This window comes from Plodia interpunctella, chromosome Z, assembly GCF_027563975.2.
Source record: "Plodia interpunctella isolate USDA-ARS_2022_Savannah chromosome Z, ilPloInte3.2, whole genome shotgun sequence".
Taxonomy (NCBI): Eukaryota; Metazoa; Arthropoda; class Insecta; order Lepidoptera; family Pyralidae; genus Plodia; species Plodia interpunctella.
In genome coordinates, this window is record NC_071324.2 from 4,643,000 (window position 1) to 4,666,028 (window position 23,029).

The following is a 23,029-nucleotide window of genomic DNA, read 5'->3' on the forward strand; positions in this document are numbered from 1 at the left end:
AGGCTTTTTCTAACTTATCATTTAATTCATATCATACTCTATAATGTCTCCTTTTCTTATATGTCGCGATAATCTAGAGGTATAGCTAAAATTTCTCAATACAACTATAGGGTACTTGAAAACTATATTGGCTGTTTCAATATACAATTTTCTATCACTATCACATATCATTGCCATATAAGCCTCAATTCTATTTTGAACCTTTTAATAATAAGAATTCATATGTACTCGAAAACTTCATTAATACTTACAATGATAAATAAAAGGTCTGTGATTCAAAAGCAGAATAAAATTGATGACTGGCACAAAATTCGTACCTGCCTGTATTAACCTTACATCACGGTCTTATGAACCGACTGACGGATAGATATGACGAAACCATAAAGGCAACGTATCAATCAGAGAAACGGTTATATGATAACTATTTCCTAAAATCATGTAGATAGACATTTAAAAAATGATACGTAAGTAATACATAAGAACTAAGCAATCGCGAAGCTACAGCGGGTATTTTTACGCAATTGACTAGATAGTGATATGTATAGTTACTATACTATGTAGAAACAATACATAACACCATCGTATTGATTGAGGAAGTATACAAAGATAATATTAGCATACTGCTATTGAGAATACCTTGCATGTAACGAAAATGAGATCGCGTGCAGGACTAAGGGAACACCTGTTAGCGAATTTTTATAAAGAATACCTTACTAAAAATGTTATGTCATTTCTTTTATAATATCCTGCACAGTCTTCAATTTTTGAAATTATTTATAGCGCGAAGGTACATGTTATATTTTTTCTTGTCAATATGACCCGAAGCCTCATATAAGATCCGCGGGAGGTTGTGGAATTGTGGAGGGAACCACGAAGCTGTGCAGGAACCACATTATTGAAGGAACCGCCTATTTATTTATAGATTTTATGATCTAATTCATATTATTATGTTTTGTCTCTCACCTGGTATTCTGTTATCTGAGATGTACGTATATTATGTCGATTACATATTTTAGAATCGCAACTTGACCGATAATAAATAACACTTACTTTTCATTAATTCTACATATGTAAAATTAATGAATATTCATTCATAATAATTTAGTAACGTAATTACTTGTAATTACTTTGTAACCCTGGAAAAATTACTCGGAATGAATGGAACAGCTTGAAGTAATCAACCTGTTGTTTAGCATCTCTGGTACCTTAGTGTGTTACTTACTTAACGATGTAGTCAACGCACAAAATAATATTGTTCATTTCGACATAAGTAAAGATTTTATTTTTATTATTCGGTGTAGATCTTTTATTCATATTTGGCCAAAGCTGAAAATAACGAGTATTATTCTCACGCTTCCTTTATTTGCGTTATTAAAAGGGTGCTCTTTAAACAATGAATCATACTTTGAAACAATTTTATCAGACTTGCAGTAGACTCATTTTGTATTCTAAGATTTGTATGTGACTTAAATCATGATTTGCGATTCTTAATTTTTAGAGTTCCATATAAAATTTTAAAAACAGCAAATCCCTCATAGGATCAGGACTGTCATGGTCAATGACCTTCTTTCGGATAGGTATGTGCATAAATAATTTGCGGTTATGTCGTCCAAAGTGCCAGAAACGAAACAACACACGTACAGAGACAGGTAGACAGATTTCAATCGCGATGATTTTACATAAAGTGGAAAATCTATTACAATTTCACAAAATGGTTACCAAGAATTACACCGGATTCCAATGATAGCTCAAAAAGTTCATCTCTACCTGACCTCGAATGTCGGATGACAGGGATTAGATCATAAAATATTCCCCGGAAATAGCTTAGCGGCTTTTAGAGTTTCCTACGGCATCTCACAAAATTATATGCTACAGATGGGGATAAGCAGGTTCAGCGCTAAAAGGCATTATTGTTAAGCAGCTTTAACCATAACAAAATAAAGTAAAAAATATTTTAAAACATCTTACTTAAACTGTTTCTAATTTCATATATTTTTGTTCTTCCTCCATTTGCATTTGACTTTTCTCTTTTGATGCTTACGGGGATCCTACGATATAGGTACATTACTTTTAGAAATTATTGTATCTAATACGTAGATGTAGTTCAAATATCTAGTTACAATGAACAAAGTATTGTGACTAAATATCAGGGAATGAAAACGAAAGAAAAATAAATATTTACTTACTTTCCTTATTAGCTTAGAAATTTATATTTACTTTCCTTATTAGCTTGGACATTTGTTTATTTTTAATTAGATTTCTCTGACGGTATCATAGAAGTACTTTTTCAAGTTTTGTCTAACCGTTTAGCAAGATATAAAATACAAAGGACCTTCTCAAGAATCTAATGAATTTCCGATTAACCCAATGAAAATTGAGCCTTATCTGTTCAAACAATTTTATCAAATCAATCAATTGTTATGACAACTTTGAAAAAATTGTAATAAAAGTACACAGTCTGAATGTGATAATAACTTTTTAAAGTAGACTCCACGAAACTGTGGAGACAATCAATAAATAACAGCCGAAACTTTTGAACTGTCGAAACTAGTTTTTTATGTATCAATAGTTCTCCAAATTAATATAGATAATAATGATTCTTTGTAAAAAAATATTTGAGATTGGTGCCGATGATTCGGTTTCCGGACTTTTCTAAACATTGTTTAGGGTAGGTATCTTTCGATTTGCTGATAACAGTTGCCGTATGCTGACATAATATTATCCTGTTTTCAGTACCCAAATATAAATTAACCTTAAAACACGTAAATTATTATTCAAGTTTGAATTCGTCATCAGCAAAATTGTCTGGAGACGGTGGATCTCAGCAAGAAATCATTTCGCAAACGACACATGTGCCTAATGGCTCTTTCTTATTATGAAATATGAAATATTCGCGACAACTCGCTGTTGAGTTCATTAACAAATATGGTGTTTTACGACACAATTCATATTATTAATAACCAGTGTACGATACGTACCGATATACCTAGTATTTTTTATGTACCATATACGTCTTATCTATCTGCGTACGTTAGGTACTTTTATTTAAACGACTTTGTTTTGTGGGACGATAGCATACTCTCCATTTAAATTTGCACAGGTACCCGTGGACGATGAAACATATAGGCTTAAGTTTTTCTTTTAACACCACATTGTCAAAAATGTAAACTCATGTTTTTGCAAATAAATCATTGTCTTGTCTGACATATGACAGGAGTTACTAGTAATATGACCTATTTTTGTGGTGTGCGTTCTCCTTTATATATTATGAGGTGATTGAGATACATACAGCATTCCCAAAGAGAGTTGTCGTCAGGTAGGCGGTTATAAAATCACAGGTGGATAATGAGTGATCCTATTCTAGGGTAGACGCCAAAAATATCCAAAAAAACATACAGAGACTTTATACAAAATAATGTGATGTACTTTACAATTCATATTTTTCGCTTCTTTACTTATGATTTGTAAGTTTCCACGAAGCATGGTTTCCACGGGCACACCCGTGTACATACTTTATGACTGCCGATGACTGATAGCCGCAATATCGGAGAATTAGCATCAAGATTAAGCTACAGTCTGATATACGAACTTTTAATTAATTTTATATTGAATATTCTAATTTATACATAGCTGGTGTCAAAATTTGAAAAGTTATATTCAAATCGTAGGAAAATACATGATTATTTATTTTTTACTGACAACAATTTACGTGTTAAGGTTACAGTGGGTACAGCGTGTTACTTGTGGTATATGTTCTATTAAAATATTACATATTTTTTAACAATTTACACACCTTGTTCGGTATTGCATTATAACAAATATTAAGCTTTACGATCACATTTCATAGTGGATATTTGTAGTTGTTATCATTTGTATCGTCAAAATAAATTAATTTATTTTTGAAAATCATCTTATTTGGAAACGATAAAAATCACAAATTAAAGCATTCATAATGAAATGTTGTAATGACATTAATTATAATAAGCCGTTTAGCCATTTAGGGACACGTAGAAAAATATTATGTACTTACTAAATAATAATATATACCAATATATGGTATTAAATCTGTATACTTAATTTGATGTTACGGACAAACTACGTACTTTCGAAAATGAAAAAATTACTGAACCAAACTTTTAAAATTGGTGCCGTTCAAGATCGTCAATCAGTACCAATATCTATATATTCAAACTCAATAGGTTATTTTGACTGTTAGTCAGTAAATCGTGATGCTAAATTTAACTTGACATTGTAAGTTCCCAGCTCCGCGTACTATAGGTTAAACTTTGGAGTAAGGTCCCAGGTCAGAACCAAGGCTATCAATCGTGAAGCGTAGCCAAGACAAGATGTATCGATACTTTCACAGACATATGGGTCGGCACTTGATTGATTTCACGCGTTTTATTCATTTCTTTATTTCAAATAGTTACAGTCTCAGACGTGCATTCTATCACAATCAGCGGCGTAAGACAGTTACAATACAAAATAGAATTAAGGCCATCATACACTTGTAGGATCTTACGTATAAAGTTTTATTTGAGATTTTTTTTGCGAATATAACGACATTTTGAAAGGAAACCTTAATTTCATACATAAAAGCTATACCAGTAAAATTTAAACCTATTTCAGTAAGTGATTTAAATACTATTCTGATTACTAAACATGTTTGTAGTCAACATCAACATATTTGTATTCGAATTTTGCAATGATTTCTCGCTAATTATATCCCTGTTACTGTCTCTTCTGAATCCAAAACAGTAAAGAAATAATAGAAATGGAACCCTTTCGATGGCAGCTTTCGAGATAACACTTGTGCAAAAGTTTTTGTTGTATCGATTCCCGCCGTCGCTTCAGAAATTCATGAAGTAAATGTGTAAAGGCACCTATTTTTAGAACTCTGTTACAAAATGTGAACGAAAATTAGGGATGAAACATTGCAAAGCTTCGTTTTCGTGTTATTTCCGTTCTAAGTTCTTCTTTATTTTTTCATAGTTTACCCACGTTTTATTATTATTTGTAATCAACTATTTCTTTAGATATTATAGGTATTTTCGGTTATTATAAACTCCTATTCTCGGTTATTATAAACTAGCTATTGCCCGCGGCTTTGCCCGCGTGAGTTTCATAGTAAAATCTCGGTCATTCTTTGAGAAAAATGATGAAAAGTATGTTTTCCAATTTTCAGTTTTTAACTTAAAAATTGTTCACCCTCCTTTTAAAAGGGTTGAGGGTTAAGTTACAGAAAAATCTGAAACACTTATTAATGGGCAATAATGGGCATGGTTACACAATTTAAAACATTTTCTTTGCCATTAAAACCTAAGTGACTGCTCCCCTGCGTTACCGGGTAGGCTGCCGTGTCACAAAGATAAACTGGATATGAAATAAGTAACCATACAAAATAACATAAGCCCGAAGGCATATTCTATACATAAATGGGAGTTTTAGCCAGTTCAGGCAAGTTTTCAATGAATACCTTCCGTCGTCATTGAAACTTAGCCCAAACTGTTACTCTATCTCTAACTCTTAACTGTTACTCCCAGCTTAGGTATGTTATAATAGTATAGGGTAAATATAAGATTAAATTTATTACAGAACTTCCGTTTTAGAAATGTTCTAAATCTTCTACTTTAATACGCCCCTCAAGATGAACAATTTATGCTAAGACAGAAAATGCTTATCAGATTGGTTAACTTTTACTAAGACGTCATTTTCATATAAGTATATTATAGAAGAGCTGTTTCTCGCGGCAAAGAAGACATGGGGAATAAAATAGATTTTTGAGAGTCTCAAGATATTTGTGAATCATGGTTAAAACCTTGGACCAAAGAAGTCGTTTTATAAATACCTACCTATGTTAAAAATGCTCATCAGGCTGATCAACTTTTGTTAAGGCGCTTTTGTTATATCAGTTATAGTGTAGCGGGTCTGTTGGAGTTCATCATCAGGTGTACTGTATCTTCGAATTTTATACGTCATCAGAAAATGCTCATCAGGGCGAATAATTTTTGTTAAGGTTACTTTTCTATATTTCCTACAGTTTAGCTGGTCTTTATGGGTTCTGCTAGAGCTGTTCCAGTTTCCAAAATTAATTATACCCATATATGGTATAATTTATTAATTTTTGACCAGGCTTTATAGCTATACAACAAAAATGTTTCATTAAAATCCGTCCACTAGATCCAGAGATTGGCGTTTGCAGACAGAAAAACTGACAGACTTTTTTATTATTATTACTTATTCTATTACTGATTCTCTGTCGATCTCAATTTTTTTTTATTTAAATATCTTCAATGTACAGAAATACTTCTTTTACTGTTTTATTATATGTATTGATTAAATATTTTCATGTAAATTATAATAATATACAATAAAAATTTAGATTGTTCAGATTATTGTTTTTATAATTATATCATTTAATTTCAGTTAATTTTATTGTATTACTTATATGTTTACTCATTTCTACACTAGCTTTTAATAATTGTTATTCGACATAACATTAGGTACAAAATGAAGATCCTACTGATACACACGTACGTAGAAACATTCAAAGTGATTTTGACCTTCAACTTTGTTACATGAAACGGTATAAAAAATGTTCTTTAATAGAATATTATTATAAAAGTTTGCTTGTTTCACAATAAGTTATCTGGCATAAGCTGTTGAAGTTACATACAAATAACGTTGAAAAATTTTTGTTTCAAAAGAAAATTCCTTAAGTACAACGAGAAAATGCTTCTTTGTAAGTATTTAAACATGTAAGTACTTAGTTTTGGACTTAACTGAAAGTTCAAAATATATCAAAACAGATATACCTAAGTAAATATAAATAAGGACTTTAAAAATTAGAAATATTTTATCAGTTAGGATTTTAAAAAATGTTATTCCGGAAAATCTTGAAGAGCACAAAGCTTTGCGAACAATTTACCGGATAGTACTACATAGTGGAGAGATAAGAGTGTAAGTAGTATCCTCTATTCCTCTTGACATAAGGCTCGCATTAGATAAATCGTTTTCGGATCGGCTCTCGAGCACGGTGCCCGCGACAAATGCTCTCGTTGCTGGCTCACGATGTGGAGCGCTGATCTGACACATGCCTGTGTAAGCAACCCAATCGGGTTTCATCTGGATCTTAATTGAGCTTGAATAATTCCGGCATTGTTATAAAGGTTTCGGTTGCAAGTTTCTTATTCAAGTTCAAGTGTATTTTTGATTACGGCAACGGTAACGTTCGTTTACAGTTCAGTAATAAACCAAGACTGATAAACTATTTACGCTATAATCTACTACGGGTTTCACAAGTCAAAGGTTGTTGAGTTTAAATTTAACTTGAGCAGAAAAAAATAAAAGTTTTATAGGAGTTCATTCTCCATCTTGCCGCAAGCGTATTTCAGAGAGATTTTATCGTAATCAACAAAGCAATTGCAGCGTGCTGTAAACCATTGGAAAATTGAGAAAATATACAATTCTTCAAGAGCTCCTCTATAAAGGGTACGTCACTATTTTAATAGTATCAACATATTTATCATCAAAAGTATCAAAATATATACAATCACTTCCCATTATCACGGCTTACCCTAGTCAATAACGAACGAACCTAAGAGTGGGTTTCATCTAACCTGCGCAAATTAGTAAAAATGCATAGTACGCCATTTTGTTTAAATGCCAGCGGCGAGCAGGTCAAAACATGGATTTACGTAACAAGCATTACGTTGTACGGAGTACCTACTAATTCCATGGGTCAAAGTCAACGTCAAAATTGATTGGTGCAACCATAGAGTTTATACAGAGCGCTATCCAATTCATTCCATACATATAAATATTTTGGATAAGGGTTCCATACAATTCAGTGTGAGCAGTTGAACACATTTGTTGACATTTCCCTTAAACTATAGATGTAGAGTGATTCTGCATGATTTATACGCACTTTAATTGATTCGATTATGAAGGTTCAAGAAAAAGACATTGAGAATTGGATCGTTGCAAAACCTTATTACATTTTAATCCAGTTTCTTAGCAATATTTCTATTTTCAAAAATCAAATTTTTAACATCTTAAAAATGAAGTTCACGAAATATAAAATGTGTAAAACATGTTCAAAATATATGGTTTAATGTAAACTGATCCAATTTACATTACTACATCACTAGATAATTCGTTAAACAACGTGTCACGCTCTTTCAGTCATATCAGCGGCCTAGTAGTATTAGTACTTCCCAATATTTCTTTTATCTATGGTACTTCCATTATATAATGCACTGCGATAATTGAAAGTTGCTCAACTTACCCTAAGTGAACAAACACACTAATCATGTGACGGATGACGTTAGGTATATACATGAAAGATATTTTTTAAATTTAATAGTTCGTTCCCTATTTGTTTCGAAAGTCTTTGGCTCCGAGTATATATATAAGGCGTATTTGTATGTATTTTTGAGAAAAATCATTTTTTACATTTTTAACATATATGTATATAGAAAAAATGTTGACGTGAGTATGGTTCTGATCTAGAATAGGCGAGAAATTGGATGGAATAACCCTAGTGCCCTGGAGTTTGGAACGGCTCTGGTATGGGATGCCACATGTGTGGACACTCTGGCTCCGCCTCACCTTCCGGTCACTGGGTCTAAGGCCGGCGCGGTTGCGGCTGCTGCCGAAAGCCTTAAACGGCGTAAATATTTGACATTTATTTACATATTTGAGCCGTTTGGGGTTGAAACATTGGGAACGAATTACATTCAAATTATACAAAGCCATTTCCAATAATATCATTGAAGTATAACATGTGACCAAAAGGCTGGCATATATTTAGGGCAGTGTTAGGCATTGCCATTCAATGTGGCAATGCTGTCAGCCTTCTGGGTACGCTACCTCAATTGTAAAGAATGGTAGGGACTGGCATTTTTATAAATACATATCAATAATTTTTAATAATTTGTTTTTATTACTTTTAATTTCTTTTGAATATTAACCAGTAATAAGTACCATAGTAATAAGTTTATTTTATTGTCAATGATGATGATAAATGACAGGATCATTTTGTACAATGGTCCCGTGGACCATACATATTTAAAAATTGGAAATTGTAAAGATAATGAAAATATTTTTTTTTTTCATGATCATTTCATGCTATTCAAGTTAAAATATTGCGAAGAGAGAACTTATTTCTTTTCAACTAATAGGGTACATAGAAGGAGTTGGAAAATTATTTTTGCATTTGATAGCCCAATTATGCCTAATTGCCTACTAGCTGCGGTTTCATTTCCTGTTCGTTCAAAAATAATCAGCGGGCGATGTGAAGTGCCGTTCCTGAATTCTCATTACCGGGGAACTTTGTTTATACCTGGATACGGTCCTGCAGAATAGCTGATATTTCGGTCCCGGAAAGAGGAATTCCTGCTCCTAGAATCGTTCCTTCAAAACTAGAAATAATAATGGGAAAGTGACGTGGCTGTATGGGACCTTCGCTGCGGTTATATCCGCATCGGCAGGCATATATATATATATATATATATATATATATATATATATATATATATATATATATATATATATATATATATATATATATATATATATATATATATATATATATATATATATATATATATATAAAACATAAGTATTTTAACGACAAGAAATAAAATTAATAAACAGCCGATGCATAAAACATCGATGCACAAATCTCTAAAATATATTGAAATATCAATTTTTGTGTGAATCAAATTCGACCCAAGACCCAAATATGTGAGTCGATTAACGTTATGGCAGGGATCAACATCATATGAGGTAAATTCTAAAAGAGTGTGCGATTCACGGGTGTCTCAATTTTTCTTGCTGTCAACGGTTACCCAGAAAACATGATGCTTCCTTTATAGATATGCTTCCTTTCCGTTGGGTAAAACGAATGAGTCGAGCTCACAGTAGTAAAATGAATCACGACACAAAGCAGGGAATAAGTTAGAGACTAATGGAATCCAGACTCGGTCATAATTTGTCATCCTCACTTGCACGTGGTGTTTGTCAGATGGCTACAATGCTGCGAGTGAGATATAGCTTAGCTTTCTATGCACTAGAGAATATTCCTCAATGGTGAGTACCTTAGCATACATAATTGTGTATAAAATTACGTTTTAATCTGTCTATAAAAAACTTTAATATACGTGTCTGATTGGCACGAGTAGGATGCGAACCTGTGAAATTTCGATTGCAGGCGTAAAACCAGACAGGAAGCAGACAGGAAGTGAAAAAAATATAAAGAGATTTTCAAGACAATAGGTAAGATTCACACTATTTTGCATCCAATTATCTATGAAATGTTATTTCACGGATGCAAAAGTTTCCTGTTTCATTTAACGGAATACCTACATTCCAAATAGTTCATATGTCCGACCCTCCCGGCGATGTATTGATTTGCACATTTAATCCGTTCATTTGATGCACAGATTATCTGAAAAATCCAAGGTACTCCAGTATCGTTTTTGATATTTTTTATTATTAAAAGCTTTTATTTAACTTGCCATGTATGTAGGTATGTATATGTATGTTTGTTCGGGTGGGATCTTTCTACTCCATTTTGAAGCAGATATCTTCAACCGATTGAGCTGAAATTTTGTATACAAGTTTAGTTTGTATGACAATATACGATAAACTGGGCGACGTCTTTCGAAATTCAATATGGCGGACCATCCAAAATGGCGGAATAGTTATTTTTAATGCATTTCTACAATATGAATGTGAAAAGAAAGGGCTTGTTAAGAGTAACTCGAAAAATAATATGACGTCATCCTAAATCCAATATGGCGGAACATCCAAGATAGCGGAATAGTTATTTTTTATGCACTTTTACAATATGGGTATTAAAAGAAAGTGCTTATCGAGAGAAACTCGAAAAAATAATGTGACGTCATTCTAAATCGAATGTGGCGGAACAACATGATGGCGGAATAGTATTTTTTATGCACTACTGCAATATGGGTATCAATGAAAGGGCTTGCCGAGAATAATTGAGAAAAATATTCTGACATCACTCTTAATCCAATATGGCGGACTTTTGTAGTTTTTTTATCTGGGTATTAAATGAAAGGGTTCGCTGAGAATAAAAAGGTAAAAAAAGATAAGATGGTGATTATAGATTCAGAAACCTAGCCAGCGATAACTAGAAATTAAAAATAAATTAAAGAAAAAGAACTAAAAAAGTTTTTATTTTAATGCTTATTATATAAAAATGAAAATTTTCCTTTAAAATTTGCCAATTTATAACTTCATTATACACAATTTATATGATCATAAAAGCTTGTCGCGAGGTTTACTTGTGTAAATAAATTAGTACCTATTTAATTGAGTAAAATACTTATAGGTACTTACGCAAATCTCGAGGTAAATCATATTATATTATTAATATACAATATTATTTGGTTGGCGCTTATAAATAAATCGTGTGAACATAAAAGGTGAGTACTTACTCTTGAGTTCGTAGATATCCTCAAGGTTCTCCGGCTTCTCCGCCACCTGGATCCAGGTCATGGCGTCGTGGACGATGTCCGCCAGCTGGAACCACTTTAGGGTCGGCACCCCTTTGTCAGAGTACTCCGCCAAAATGTTCGTCAGCTCACTGTCAGACTAAGATTAATAACATATATCAATCATGGATGATTTCATTATATATCAAACTTTTTGTAAAGCTATTGAGAGGCTCGATTCTCAATGCAATAGATTTTATAAATTATCTTTATATTTTTAGCTCAATTTTAATACAGTTTCTGCATTCACAGAAAATCACAATGGAAATAGTTCAACTGCATCGATCGACCAAATCTTTTGTATGGAAATTGCTTAAATCTTTAAAAAAATGGCAAAAAATGTTGTAATAAACTTCGATTGCGTGAGAATTTGCTCCTGGTATTTATACTTGAATTCTTTACTTATGTAATTTATGAAAACACCAGTGGCAACTATTAAAAAACTCTTATTTAGTACTAGCTTTTTCCCGCGGCTTCGCCCGCATTAATTTCATAATAGGTCATTCTTTTATCGTGTATTCTGTAAAACTGGTAAACATATATGATTAAAATTCTTACTTCAATTACATATAATACAATAATATATTTTCTTCTTCCTCTTACCTAACATTTCAAGTTCTTTTCACTTCAAAAATGATGAAGAGTATGTTTACCAATTTTCAGCTTATTATCTTGAAAATAGTATTAATTTTCAGAAAATCTGAGGTTGAGGATTAATTTTCAGAAAATCTGAAACACGTATTCATTAAATTGTTGCAAACAACTAAAATCCAAATTTTCAAGTCACTAACTTCAACGGTGTAGATCTTTCATATAAAAGTTTTTCACCCCTTTCATCCCCTTCGGGGTGGAATTTCTCCAGGGAACCTACATACCAAATTTCAGCTTCCGACGCCCAGTAGTTTCGGCTGTAAGGTTGTCTGTCATCAGTCAGTCAGTCAGTCAGTCACTCAGCAACGGGAGAGTTTCATGTATATAGATTAAAGCCTCAAATGGTTTTTTCGTAAATACGGGTATATGTATATTTATAATCATTTACGACTAGTTTCCAATAGTTTACAGCGTTATTAGGAGCAATACCTAGCATTTCATTTAACCTTCATAAAACAAATCACTCTCAAAAATGTAAGCAACAATGGTACCCACAACTTCGTATGTGAGTAAAAATCTGTTTCTTGTGAGAATTTCAGGAATTCCCTTCTTAATGCTCCTCTACACTCCCCAGGGAACCTATATGCTAAATTTCAGCTTCCTACGCCCAGTAGTTTCGGCTGTACGTTGTCACTCAGTCACTCATTAACGAAAGAGTTCTATATATATATATATATATAGATTATGATTATAATAACACGATAATATACATTATGAAAGGTGATTGGATCAACGAAGACGAGGGGAATACGCAGAACTAAGGACCTTAAAATAGAGTACCTAGAGATTCATGGTAAATAAATAATAAAACATACAAACAAAAACAGCTTAGTCGGGGCCCACCCCAATTAAGCTCTTGAAAAATAATGTTTAAATTATAAAGAGAAAGTTAACAATGATTGAGGGATTACCCTCAATCATTGTTAACTTTCTCTTTAATAAATGCGTACTAACATTAGTTAGTACGCATTTATTAATACTTAAATAAGTATTTGTACCTATTCCAAACACGACATTACCAGCACTAACAAGTTTAAAAAAGTTAAACTAACGCAAATTGGCTTTCGTATTATAAATGCCTTCTGCGCGGGCCTAAGTAAATGTTGACCTTATTGATGAGTGGCCTTTGCTTGGCATTTACGAACCATATCTACCCTTTTTGTGTTCTTGTACGGCCTGTGGCGTAGCTATGGCAGGGTTATACGGTGCTGTGCCTTGGGGGCCTAAATCTCAGGGAACCTCAACAATGAAATGATTTTTAATCCTTCGTCACACTTATAATTTCATTATTCGTTTTTTGCGATGGGGCCCAGATATTTTGTCAGTTGTCTCTCATTATTTCATATAATATAATTTAAACATTATTTTTCAAGAGCTTAATTGGGGTGGGCCCCGACTAAGCTGTTTTTGTTTGTATGTTGTGATTTTTTACACTAGAGCCTAACGTTATGTAACTACGCCACATTGCAAGGTATTTTTATGTGAATCTAAGAATTTAATCTTGATTCGTAGTTATGATTGAGGTGTTTGATTTAAGATGTGCGATAAAGTCTAAATATTTAAATGTATGACAGGTTTCCGCGTAAATTTTGTATACGTGACTATAACTATTGTTCTAATTTGTTTTTCTGTATTTCAGTAAAACAATATTCTTGATCTCAATATAATTATTAACCATAATCCAGTTATATGTTTCCACAAAAAATAATAATATTGGGAAAGAAATATAGTACTAGTGCGCAATGTAATTAGTGCTTGTCTAATGTGCCCTACGATACGTACCTATATAAATGTAAGTAAGATAGCTTAGTCCGTACTATATATAGATTTATCGGGATCAAATTATAATTAAATCCTACCCCCATTTCCTGTTTCCACGAGGACTCCATCAATTAAATTAGCATCATTCAACGGCTGGGCTTTTGTTTCATCTCATTGTTCGGGTTTCAGTGGGACCGGTCTGACTGCACCCATTCTATTCCATTTGTCTAGCAAAATTGGGTACGAACCCTACCTTTTCCCGTCATGGCGCCGCGCTCGTAACAAATATTCAACAACAACCCAACAAACTTCTTTATTTGCTTATTTCTCAAATATTACCAGCTAACGAATAGAAAAGGTTACCAAATGATTGTAGCAAACGGTAGCATCTAAAACGTCTGAAGGGGTTCGATAAGTAATGGAGTCGTTTTTTTCCCGTCCACTTCCGCGTTTATAGAGTGATTAATACTTTACATTTTTTATCATACCCACGGATAGTCGCGTCCACGGAATGTTTCCAACAATGCTTTGATTGAAACTCGACTTTTTTTACTTTTATGAAAATCAATGATTTATTTCCATTGTGACTGAGCTAACATGACATTTTACGAACACATTTTTACGAACACTAACAATCAACAACAATAAGAGGTATTTTAGTGATTACTATTTTATAAAATCAGAATTACCTCAACATCTTGATATAAAGTTCTATTATATGTTTCTACAATTTTGCCAGCCAGTTTTGACATAGAAATGGAGCCATGAAACTTAAAAAAGAATATGGAGACAAAAAGTATATAGAAAGCCCCACGCTAACTGGATTCACGCTGGGGTGTGAATCCAGTTATTTCGTTTCAAAAGAATAATACTTATATTAATTAATATATACATTATTTAACAAATATACATTTTGTGAAGGATTTTAAAATGTAGGTAGGTATCGCACCTTGACACGATTATGAACAAAGTAGGTATTTTTCAATGAACAGAAAAAAATCTATTTTGAAAACGTATTCTTTAGTGAGTTTAATTGATACCTACTTACCAAGCCTGAAAGAGTACTGAAAAAGTAATATCAAATATGTTACCTTAGACATGCAAGAAAGACGAAATTTACGTCGAGGGAAAAATAATAATACAGTAATTAATATTAATTCGAATTAGATTTTTTTCGTCGTTTTTTAGTCGAAGGAGACGTAAACGGAATTGCATATGCAGACAACGGCTGTGGAGCAGTTCTGACTCAAATTAAACACCTAAGCGGAGAGATGTTAAATGGGGTAACTAGATTTGCCGTTGTTTGTACACCTGTTCGAGTTCGACAGTACCGAGGCTGTATGGCAGAGCGCCAACTTAGCTTTAGAGTCCCTTGTAACCTACATGAACGGTTCGCTGCAATTTAGAAAATAAAACGATTATTAGTTTATACATTTAATTTTCGAATACTTTAATCTTTACAAATCTACGATCAAAGGTATGGGAATATTTTATATTCATCACAGATCTGTCTATGAAATTGATTGCATTGCTTTTAAAGATTTTGTCTGATATGCTACTTTTTTATGACTTAAGTATTACGTGACAGCATCGCAATAGTATTTCCTTTCCCATAGTTTAATTCTATGTATCGTAATCCATACATTGGACGGCATAAAAGTCTTGAAACTAAATATTTACAGCATGAAACGTGGGTATAATCCACCTCAAGCCTCATCTCGTCCAGCGTCAACAAACGATCGTGAAAGCTTATTGCGAAGCTTTTTCTTTAAGCTTTAAGCGCGCATATCCAGCTAACCACTGTAATTCTGTACAGTTACAAAGTAAATAAAACATCGCTTTTTTATATGAAAACTTATTTTCAGTCATGTTATTTTTAATTACTTTTAATAGGTTTAAGTTTAGTTTAAATGCTCATAATTGGTTGCCAGGTGCCAGCTGAAAATCAGCGTTATGGCTTAACATAAAGCTGAGCTGGGATCCATTTCAGCACAATGTTATTAGTATTATAAGCAAACTGTATACCTAACTATGTACATTTTTGCCGAATATTTTTTTTCTTTCTTGTCAAATTAGCTGCGAATCTAAGTGTGTAGTAGCAGTGTAAGTCTACGAAAATTGAATTAAATATTGATCTTCAGTTTGGATCCAATTATGTGACGCGAATTAGATCACTTCAAATCGGATAATTTTTCTGATGTCAAAATGAATAATTTATATGACAGTTATCGGAGTGACATCATTAATTAGAGAGAGAACATAAAATAGTAAAACATTTTCAGTACGCGGGTTATCGTATTTTATATTTTTTTGTTCATCTATTACAAAAGTGACATTTAAATTTTTTGTCTTCAAATAATAAATAGTGAAGCTGACATTTGTGCTAGAACCTGCAAAATCAGCCATAATTGGATTGGTCTTTTTAATTGAAGAATTTTCTGGCTTTACATATAAAATTTGCATGCCTCGATGAGAAGCCAACTTAGTGATTGTAGCCTTATCTCTAATATGAATATTTTTTGTTTTGTACTGTTTCAGGTGTCTATATAAAGAAGAGTAGGGTTGACATTTCTGCACAATATGTCATAAAACAATAATAACTAAACGGATTATCTACAGTTATATGGAAAAACCACGGGCGAAGCCGCGGGCCTAATCTTGGCTAGGCTATTTTATTGGTTTTATGCTGTTGTCTATTTTTTTTTTGTTTTGCATTATTATTATATGTCTCATTTAGAGCGCGAGTGCCCAATAAGGATTAGACAAGTTTTTGAAAAACTTATTTTGTAAGAAACTCGCCTACATTCGCCTTTTAGCCTTTTGTATACAGTCAACAGCACATCAAGTTACCCTGCATGAAGCTCTATTTGCGCGGTAATAGCGGCGAGTTGTCAATGGGTTTGTGTAGGTTGATGTGCTATTGACGTACGAACGATGTCATCATGACGTCATATTTCCAAAAACTCGGCCTTAATGAATATAACCTAATTCGTGTATATTTCCATATCTGAAAGTGTAAGTTCATAGAAGTTCGATCCTGTTTGTGGGTTAGCTTTGCCAATAACGTTCAGAACTATTCATACTTATTCCAATCAGATACAAACTTCCTTTACCCAGTGTCCTAGCTGTTTAACGGTACGCCGTTCGATGCTATGCTGCTATGGAAGGTTACCGAGAACAGTTAATTCCACAATTCCTTTGTGCACTGGGCATACTAGAATTATTTCAAATGTCGAAGGGGAACAAAGTAACAAAAGCTATCAAAAAAGCAGAATCAAGACTTGATTCAATACACTTGTAGCTCAGTTTCGCCGCGTCGTGCTGTCTTGGCGCACTTGTAGATCAGTTAGAACGCCCCGGGTTAGCGAGGTCGGTCGCACAAATACATGCACCGGCACGGAATTAATGCATTTCTAGCATGCCACTATGTCTTCCAAAAAAACGGTACGATGTTTAACGGTTTCTTTAGTCTATTATATAATGATTATTTTTTAATCTGTAAATAATTTCAATGTTATTTTATTAGTATAATAAATTAAAATGTATTTTTTCCAAATATATCAACACATTTTATTTCATTCTATTTACCTCTCAACCCGACGTCGTACAGTCAACAGAGTGCATGAGGCGCGGTAATAGTGGCGATTTGCAATGAATGAGAGTAGGTTGATGTGCTGTTGACTGTACACTTCATTACTATACTAGGTATCAAACTACCACCAAGGTCTGTTTATGTAGTTAATCACTAGCTATATTAAATTTATTTATTTAAATAGTATGTAACATAATTTCCCGACGAAAGTTATCGATGAAATTAGATAATAGGTATATCGAAATAAAAAGGTAAATTGTGATTATCGAAAACCATATTTTTAATTAGACAATTTTTTATTTACGTTTGTGCATTTCTATCAAACCATGTCTAACCAAATAATATTAGCTTCAGCTTGTCTCATCTCCCGGTAAATCTTACGTAATTAGGATTTTAGGTCAACCTAACTTACCATGTTGAGATTTAATTATCCAACGGAGTGTTACGTTAACACACTCATATTTTTTGGTTACAAGTTCGATTTTTTTCTGATTAATGTACGTTTTAGTTGACTCGATTTTCTTTCGAAGTTGATAGGAATTTCAGTTTGATACGCACTACATACTCCTACGACAACTAGGAGTTATCTTGAAAAGAACTCCATGTGGCCTGTGTTTAACCGGTTTCCTTCAATCAGGTCATTGTGTGTTCTACGGTGCAGATAAGCGAAATAGAGCAACTGGTAAGGCTACGGTATAATTCAGCGGGGGTGTGGACAGGTGGGGCTCACATAACTTGGTGGTGCCTTTCAGGCTGAAGCGCACCTACTATATGGTCCTGCGTGTTCTACCTGTTCATACCATAGATAATGCTTAACATTTGTAGGCATCAGGTGACTTACTAGCTCTTTGATAGCCGCTATACCCCTTTTTGTCCCTATTCTTTAAAATCACTTATTCACTAACTAGACCGTCACAAACACTTTATATTGGAACGACCACTGCTGAGAAGAAATGCCGTATTTAAACAGTGTTCAAACAGACAAACAACATGATTCACTGCAGGTTTTGACAGCTGTCGACCAATGCTGATGGTGGAGTAAGCTACAATTTCTAGGCATAGTAGCTCAAAATTTTTATAATTAGCATTATTGTTCTATTTTTTATTCATTCATCAGAGCTACAAATGTTTAAGTACCCAGTTGATGATCGCCAAAAAGGAAAATTGTGTATTTTTTAAGGATAAAATCTGTAACAACGTCGGCGACTGCTGCCACTTGCAGTTGATGAATGACGTTCGGCACTAATTCCAAGTTTAGATGCTTGGTACATTTCGATAACGTACATTGCTTAGTTTTAACTTTTCTGGATCAAAACAAAAGCTCATAAAATATACGACGATCTAACAGGCACGTAAACTGCACATAGGTATGAGTAAGGTACTCCTTTATTTGAGTTCTCTCTGAGCGACAATCCTCGCAAGGCAGTGGCCCTATGCATTTACCTCGTTCGATTAGTATATAGGCTCTGCCTGAGCGTCCAGTTTATTTCGATATAGGATTTGTATGAAATATACAATTTAAAATTAAAAATCGTCGCATATTGGAAACTAACCATTATAAGTCTAATGTGGATATGGTGGATATATTGATTTTTAGAGTGGATACTTTAATAAAAAGACATATCAAGATTGTGTGCTATGTACTACAGTCTTTCCTTCCTTCAGTCTTCAGTCTACTTACCAATTTGGTCTATGGGTGAATTTCACGAGCGTTTTGAATTCCGCCGCGGGCTCTCATTAGTGTTTATTATTAAATACACAGTATTCAATTTGGTTATCCTACTTCATAAAATAAGTAAAGCGCTTATACAATGTTAATTTGGTAAAGGTTTAATAAAGAAATATATTCTTATTAAAAATCATGCCGGACACGAATGAAACGCTACACGCCGCGTTCAAACGCTCGTAAAATTCACCCCTATACTGCCGGCTATACACTATCGGCAAACAGTTCGACAAAATATTGGCGTTTTCAACGTACAGTGCTGGGTTTACTTCGATAAATAAAAGCAATAAATGTACGTCCAATCGTCAGCAGTTTGGCGATAGTGATAGTGTGTAGCCGGCATAGCATGCAGACTTACGGAGTCGCCCCGTCCGCCGGCGACGGGCGAGTGCGAGGCGGACATGGTGGGCGACTGCCGCTGCACGCCGCGCTGCCTTCGCGACGGCACTTTGCAGCCTTTTTTTTCAACACAAAAAAATATATACTTCCTTGATTTTTAAAATAAAAAAATCCATTTGCTCAGACCTGCATGAAAAGGAAAGAACATTTAGTAAACTTTACTGAAAAAAATCTCTTCTTGGTAACAATCAATCAATATTTTACATTTACATTTCTGCAATTCAAGCAATACTTTGATTATATCAATGTAACAAAAAACGACAAATATTATAATAAAATTGCAGCAATTACAAAATAAAGAAATGATAAGAAATATGCTTATATAATATTTCTTCAATTATTTATTGTAACATTTTCACAATAAATATTATCTTTGACTTTGTTTAAAATGAAAATAAAACGCTGTTCGTCATATACCTATGTGCTCAAATATATTTTCAGTTAGTTTTATAAGTTCAACGTGTCTGTGTGTCTTTATATCTGTCGTAGCAGCCAAACGCTGAACCGATATCGATCTGTTTTTTTTTATTTCAATGGGAATATAATTGAGAATGTTCTTGGTCATGTTTGAACAAAATTTGTGTAGCCTATAGAAGACAGCAGAATCTAACAGCTCTTTTCTAAAGTTTTGTATCAATCGACATTTCGTATCCTATAACTTTAAGGGCCTCAGCCGCAATGTCTAAAACAATAAAATTAATGTAAAAACACCCCTCCTAAAAAGCAAGAAATAATTTACAGATCTTTAAAATAATTCCTAAGTATAAAGGAATATTTTGATATGTAATAATATATACGCGTCGGGGGACCACTAAACCTAAATTCTAACGGCCGGTTCACGACTTTGGTCTAAGCGACGCGCGGCGCTTTGGTCTAAGCGACTGATAAAGCACGCCACGTACTCGTACCCTTTTAGTATATAAAAATGTCTGTGCCTCTCAGCTGCACCGGATAGCGGAGCGGTCGAGGTATACAGAGAGTCCGAAAATGTCGTAATTCAAATTATGTCACTTTGGTTGGAAAATAGCAATTAATTTAACGTTAACTCTTGATATCTTTCATTACACACCGTGCACACCCACGAATTATATGATAGATATACTAGAGGATATGTCAATACAATTCTAAGAAACATTATTTTATTTCTTCCCATAATATTTTGATAAGAGTTTTGTATTTATATTTCGACTTCCATATGTGGGTGTTGGGTTTATTATTTCGCCTCGGTGTTCATTTTGATATATATTTTTTAAACTTCTCTCAGAGTCCGTCACTCTCGCGCCGCTGTTGGTTCCACTCCATTTACCCCCGCTCCTAACAAAGCCCGACCCGTCGCAGCGATTCACGGTTACTGGAAGTATTGTCTAATCTGTGGCTCGGTGAAATCCGCGCGCATTACCGCTGTGAACGGAAGTTCGTGGCGTGGTCCTCGTAGCACCAAGGTCCTGTACCGGCCGTAATTAGGAATTCCTTTATATTTTAATATATTAAGGTATATTAATTAGTACTTGCTTTTTAAGAAGAGGGATTTTAAATTTTTAATGTACGTTTGTTTGTAATGTATGTATGTTTTGTTACTTTCTACAAACTATTATTGTATAGGTACTAAAATACTTCATACAAAGCAAATCTACAACGAACAACCAAGCAAAATAAAACGGAATAAAAAATACAAGCTATCAATGATGACAAAATTATGGTATTATCTGGTTATATGCGTACCTACTGAATTATGCTATATAGCAGTATGCTTTTTATGACTTATTTACCGCACCATAGTACTTAGGTATTCAATATATATGTATTCAATACGCAGGAGTGTCACACATCCTAGCAAACATTTCCGTTAGAAAACGGTGTAATTGCATAAATGCTAATACGGTTTAAGTATTTGTTGACAAATCCTTAAAAGAAACATTAAAATCAGTCTAGATTAGTTTTACCTGTACAAATTATGGCGCATTCATCAAAATAGGATAAACTTCGTGCACTTTGTAAGTTAAGAGATGGATCTTAATAAAGTTAAAAAGTCCTCAGGCGTGAAAGTTAAAGTTTTCTGAAGTGTTCAGTTCGCTTAGACTTAATTCGCTCTATCAATATTGTAAATGGGAAAGTCTGAGATATTCCTTGGTCTTTGAAATATATTGATAAAGCCCGGAATATTAGGAGTTCATACCTCATCACATCACATCACTTATGACCTCGGTGGCGCAGTGGTAAGGTTCTTGCCAATGAACCGAGAGGTCCTGGGTCCGATCCCCGGTCGGGTCATGATGGAAAATGATCTTTTTATGATTGGCGCGGGTCTTGGATATTTATCTATTTTTAGTATTTGTTATAAAATATAGTATCGTTGAGTTAGTATCCCATAACACAAGTCTCGAACTTACTTTGGGGCTAGCTCAATCTGTGTGATTTGTCCTAATATATTTATTTATTTATTATTATCCGACATTCATATTTGGTATTTATTCCAACATATTTCAATTTACTCATCTAATAACTTATTCAATTTTCTTCTTCCAAGAAAAAAATAAGCCAATCTTCATTTATCATTTTGTATTTATGTGGAAAGAGAATATTAAGAAAAATGTTATGTGTCGTTCCCAAATTCCAATTACCTGAAAACATTCAGGTTCGAATTCTACTCGTGCCACGTTAGTTTTTATACCAATATGACTTATATTTCAGAAACTGCTTACGGTGAAGGAAAACATCCTGAGGAAACCTGCGCTCTAGACTATAATTTATCATTTAGTGTGTGAAATGGAGAACCCCATTCTACTTAATGAAGGAAGAGTTCCCAGGAACGTACGCAACGCAACGCCTTGTGCACGTTGTGGGAACTCTTACAGGAACGTCTCTAGCGTGTACGTTAGGCATGAACCACAAGAGTTATATGCGAATGTTATTCGGTATATGAATGACGTATGGAACAGTATTTCAGACCCATGCACGAACGCGATACTCGTATTAGCCGTGGATATAATTCCTGCCCCGTATCGCGCGGAATGCGATAACACCTGACTTAAATGCCACATTCGGCTATAAAAGGTACCTACAGTATGCTGTAGGTGGCTTTTATAACCGAATGTCTATTTGGGATCTATTCTTGAGTGGACCCAGTAGTGTCTTTTAATTTTTATGTTTCTTTTCTTCAGGTTTGAGCTAGCGAAGGCTGACTCATGCGTCAACTCGTGAACGGGTGCTGCTAGAGTACGCTTATCTCTCACACATGTTTTCTGTATAGTGATAGTTATATGGCTATTCTTTATATTATATGATGATGTTGTATTGAGGAATTATCGAGATATTTATCGATTATGCATGCAGTGCATTCATCAAAAACTTTACAACTAATAACAACAAACTTCAACA

General features: G+C 33.8%; 1 protein-coding gene across 2 annotated transcripts in view; it reads right to left on the minus strand.

Moving 5' to 3' along the window:
• The window catches only part of LOC128683065 (uncharacterized protein), a 73,223-nt gene that overhangs the window by 29,800 nt on the left and 20,394 nt on the right, over positions 1-23,029 (minus strand). For both annotated transcript variants that reach the window (XM_053768278.2, XM_053768280.2), the window contains exon 5: positions 11,466-11,622. In XM_053768278.2, the coding sequence (XP_053624253.1) occupies positions 11,466-11,622 (157 nt within the window). The remainder of the gene's footprint in view (positions 1-11,465; positions 11,623-23,029) is intronic.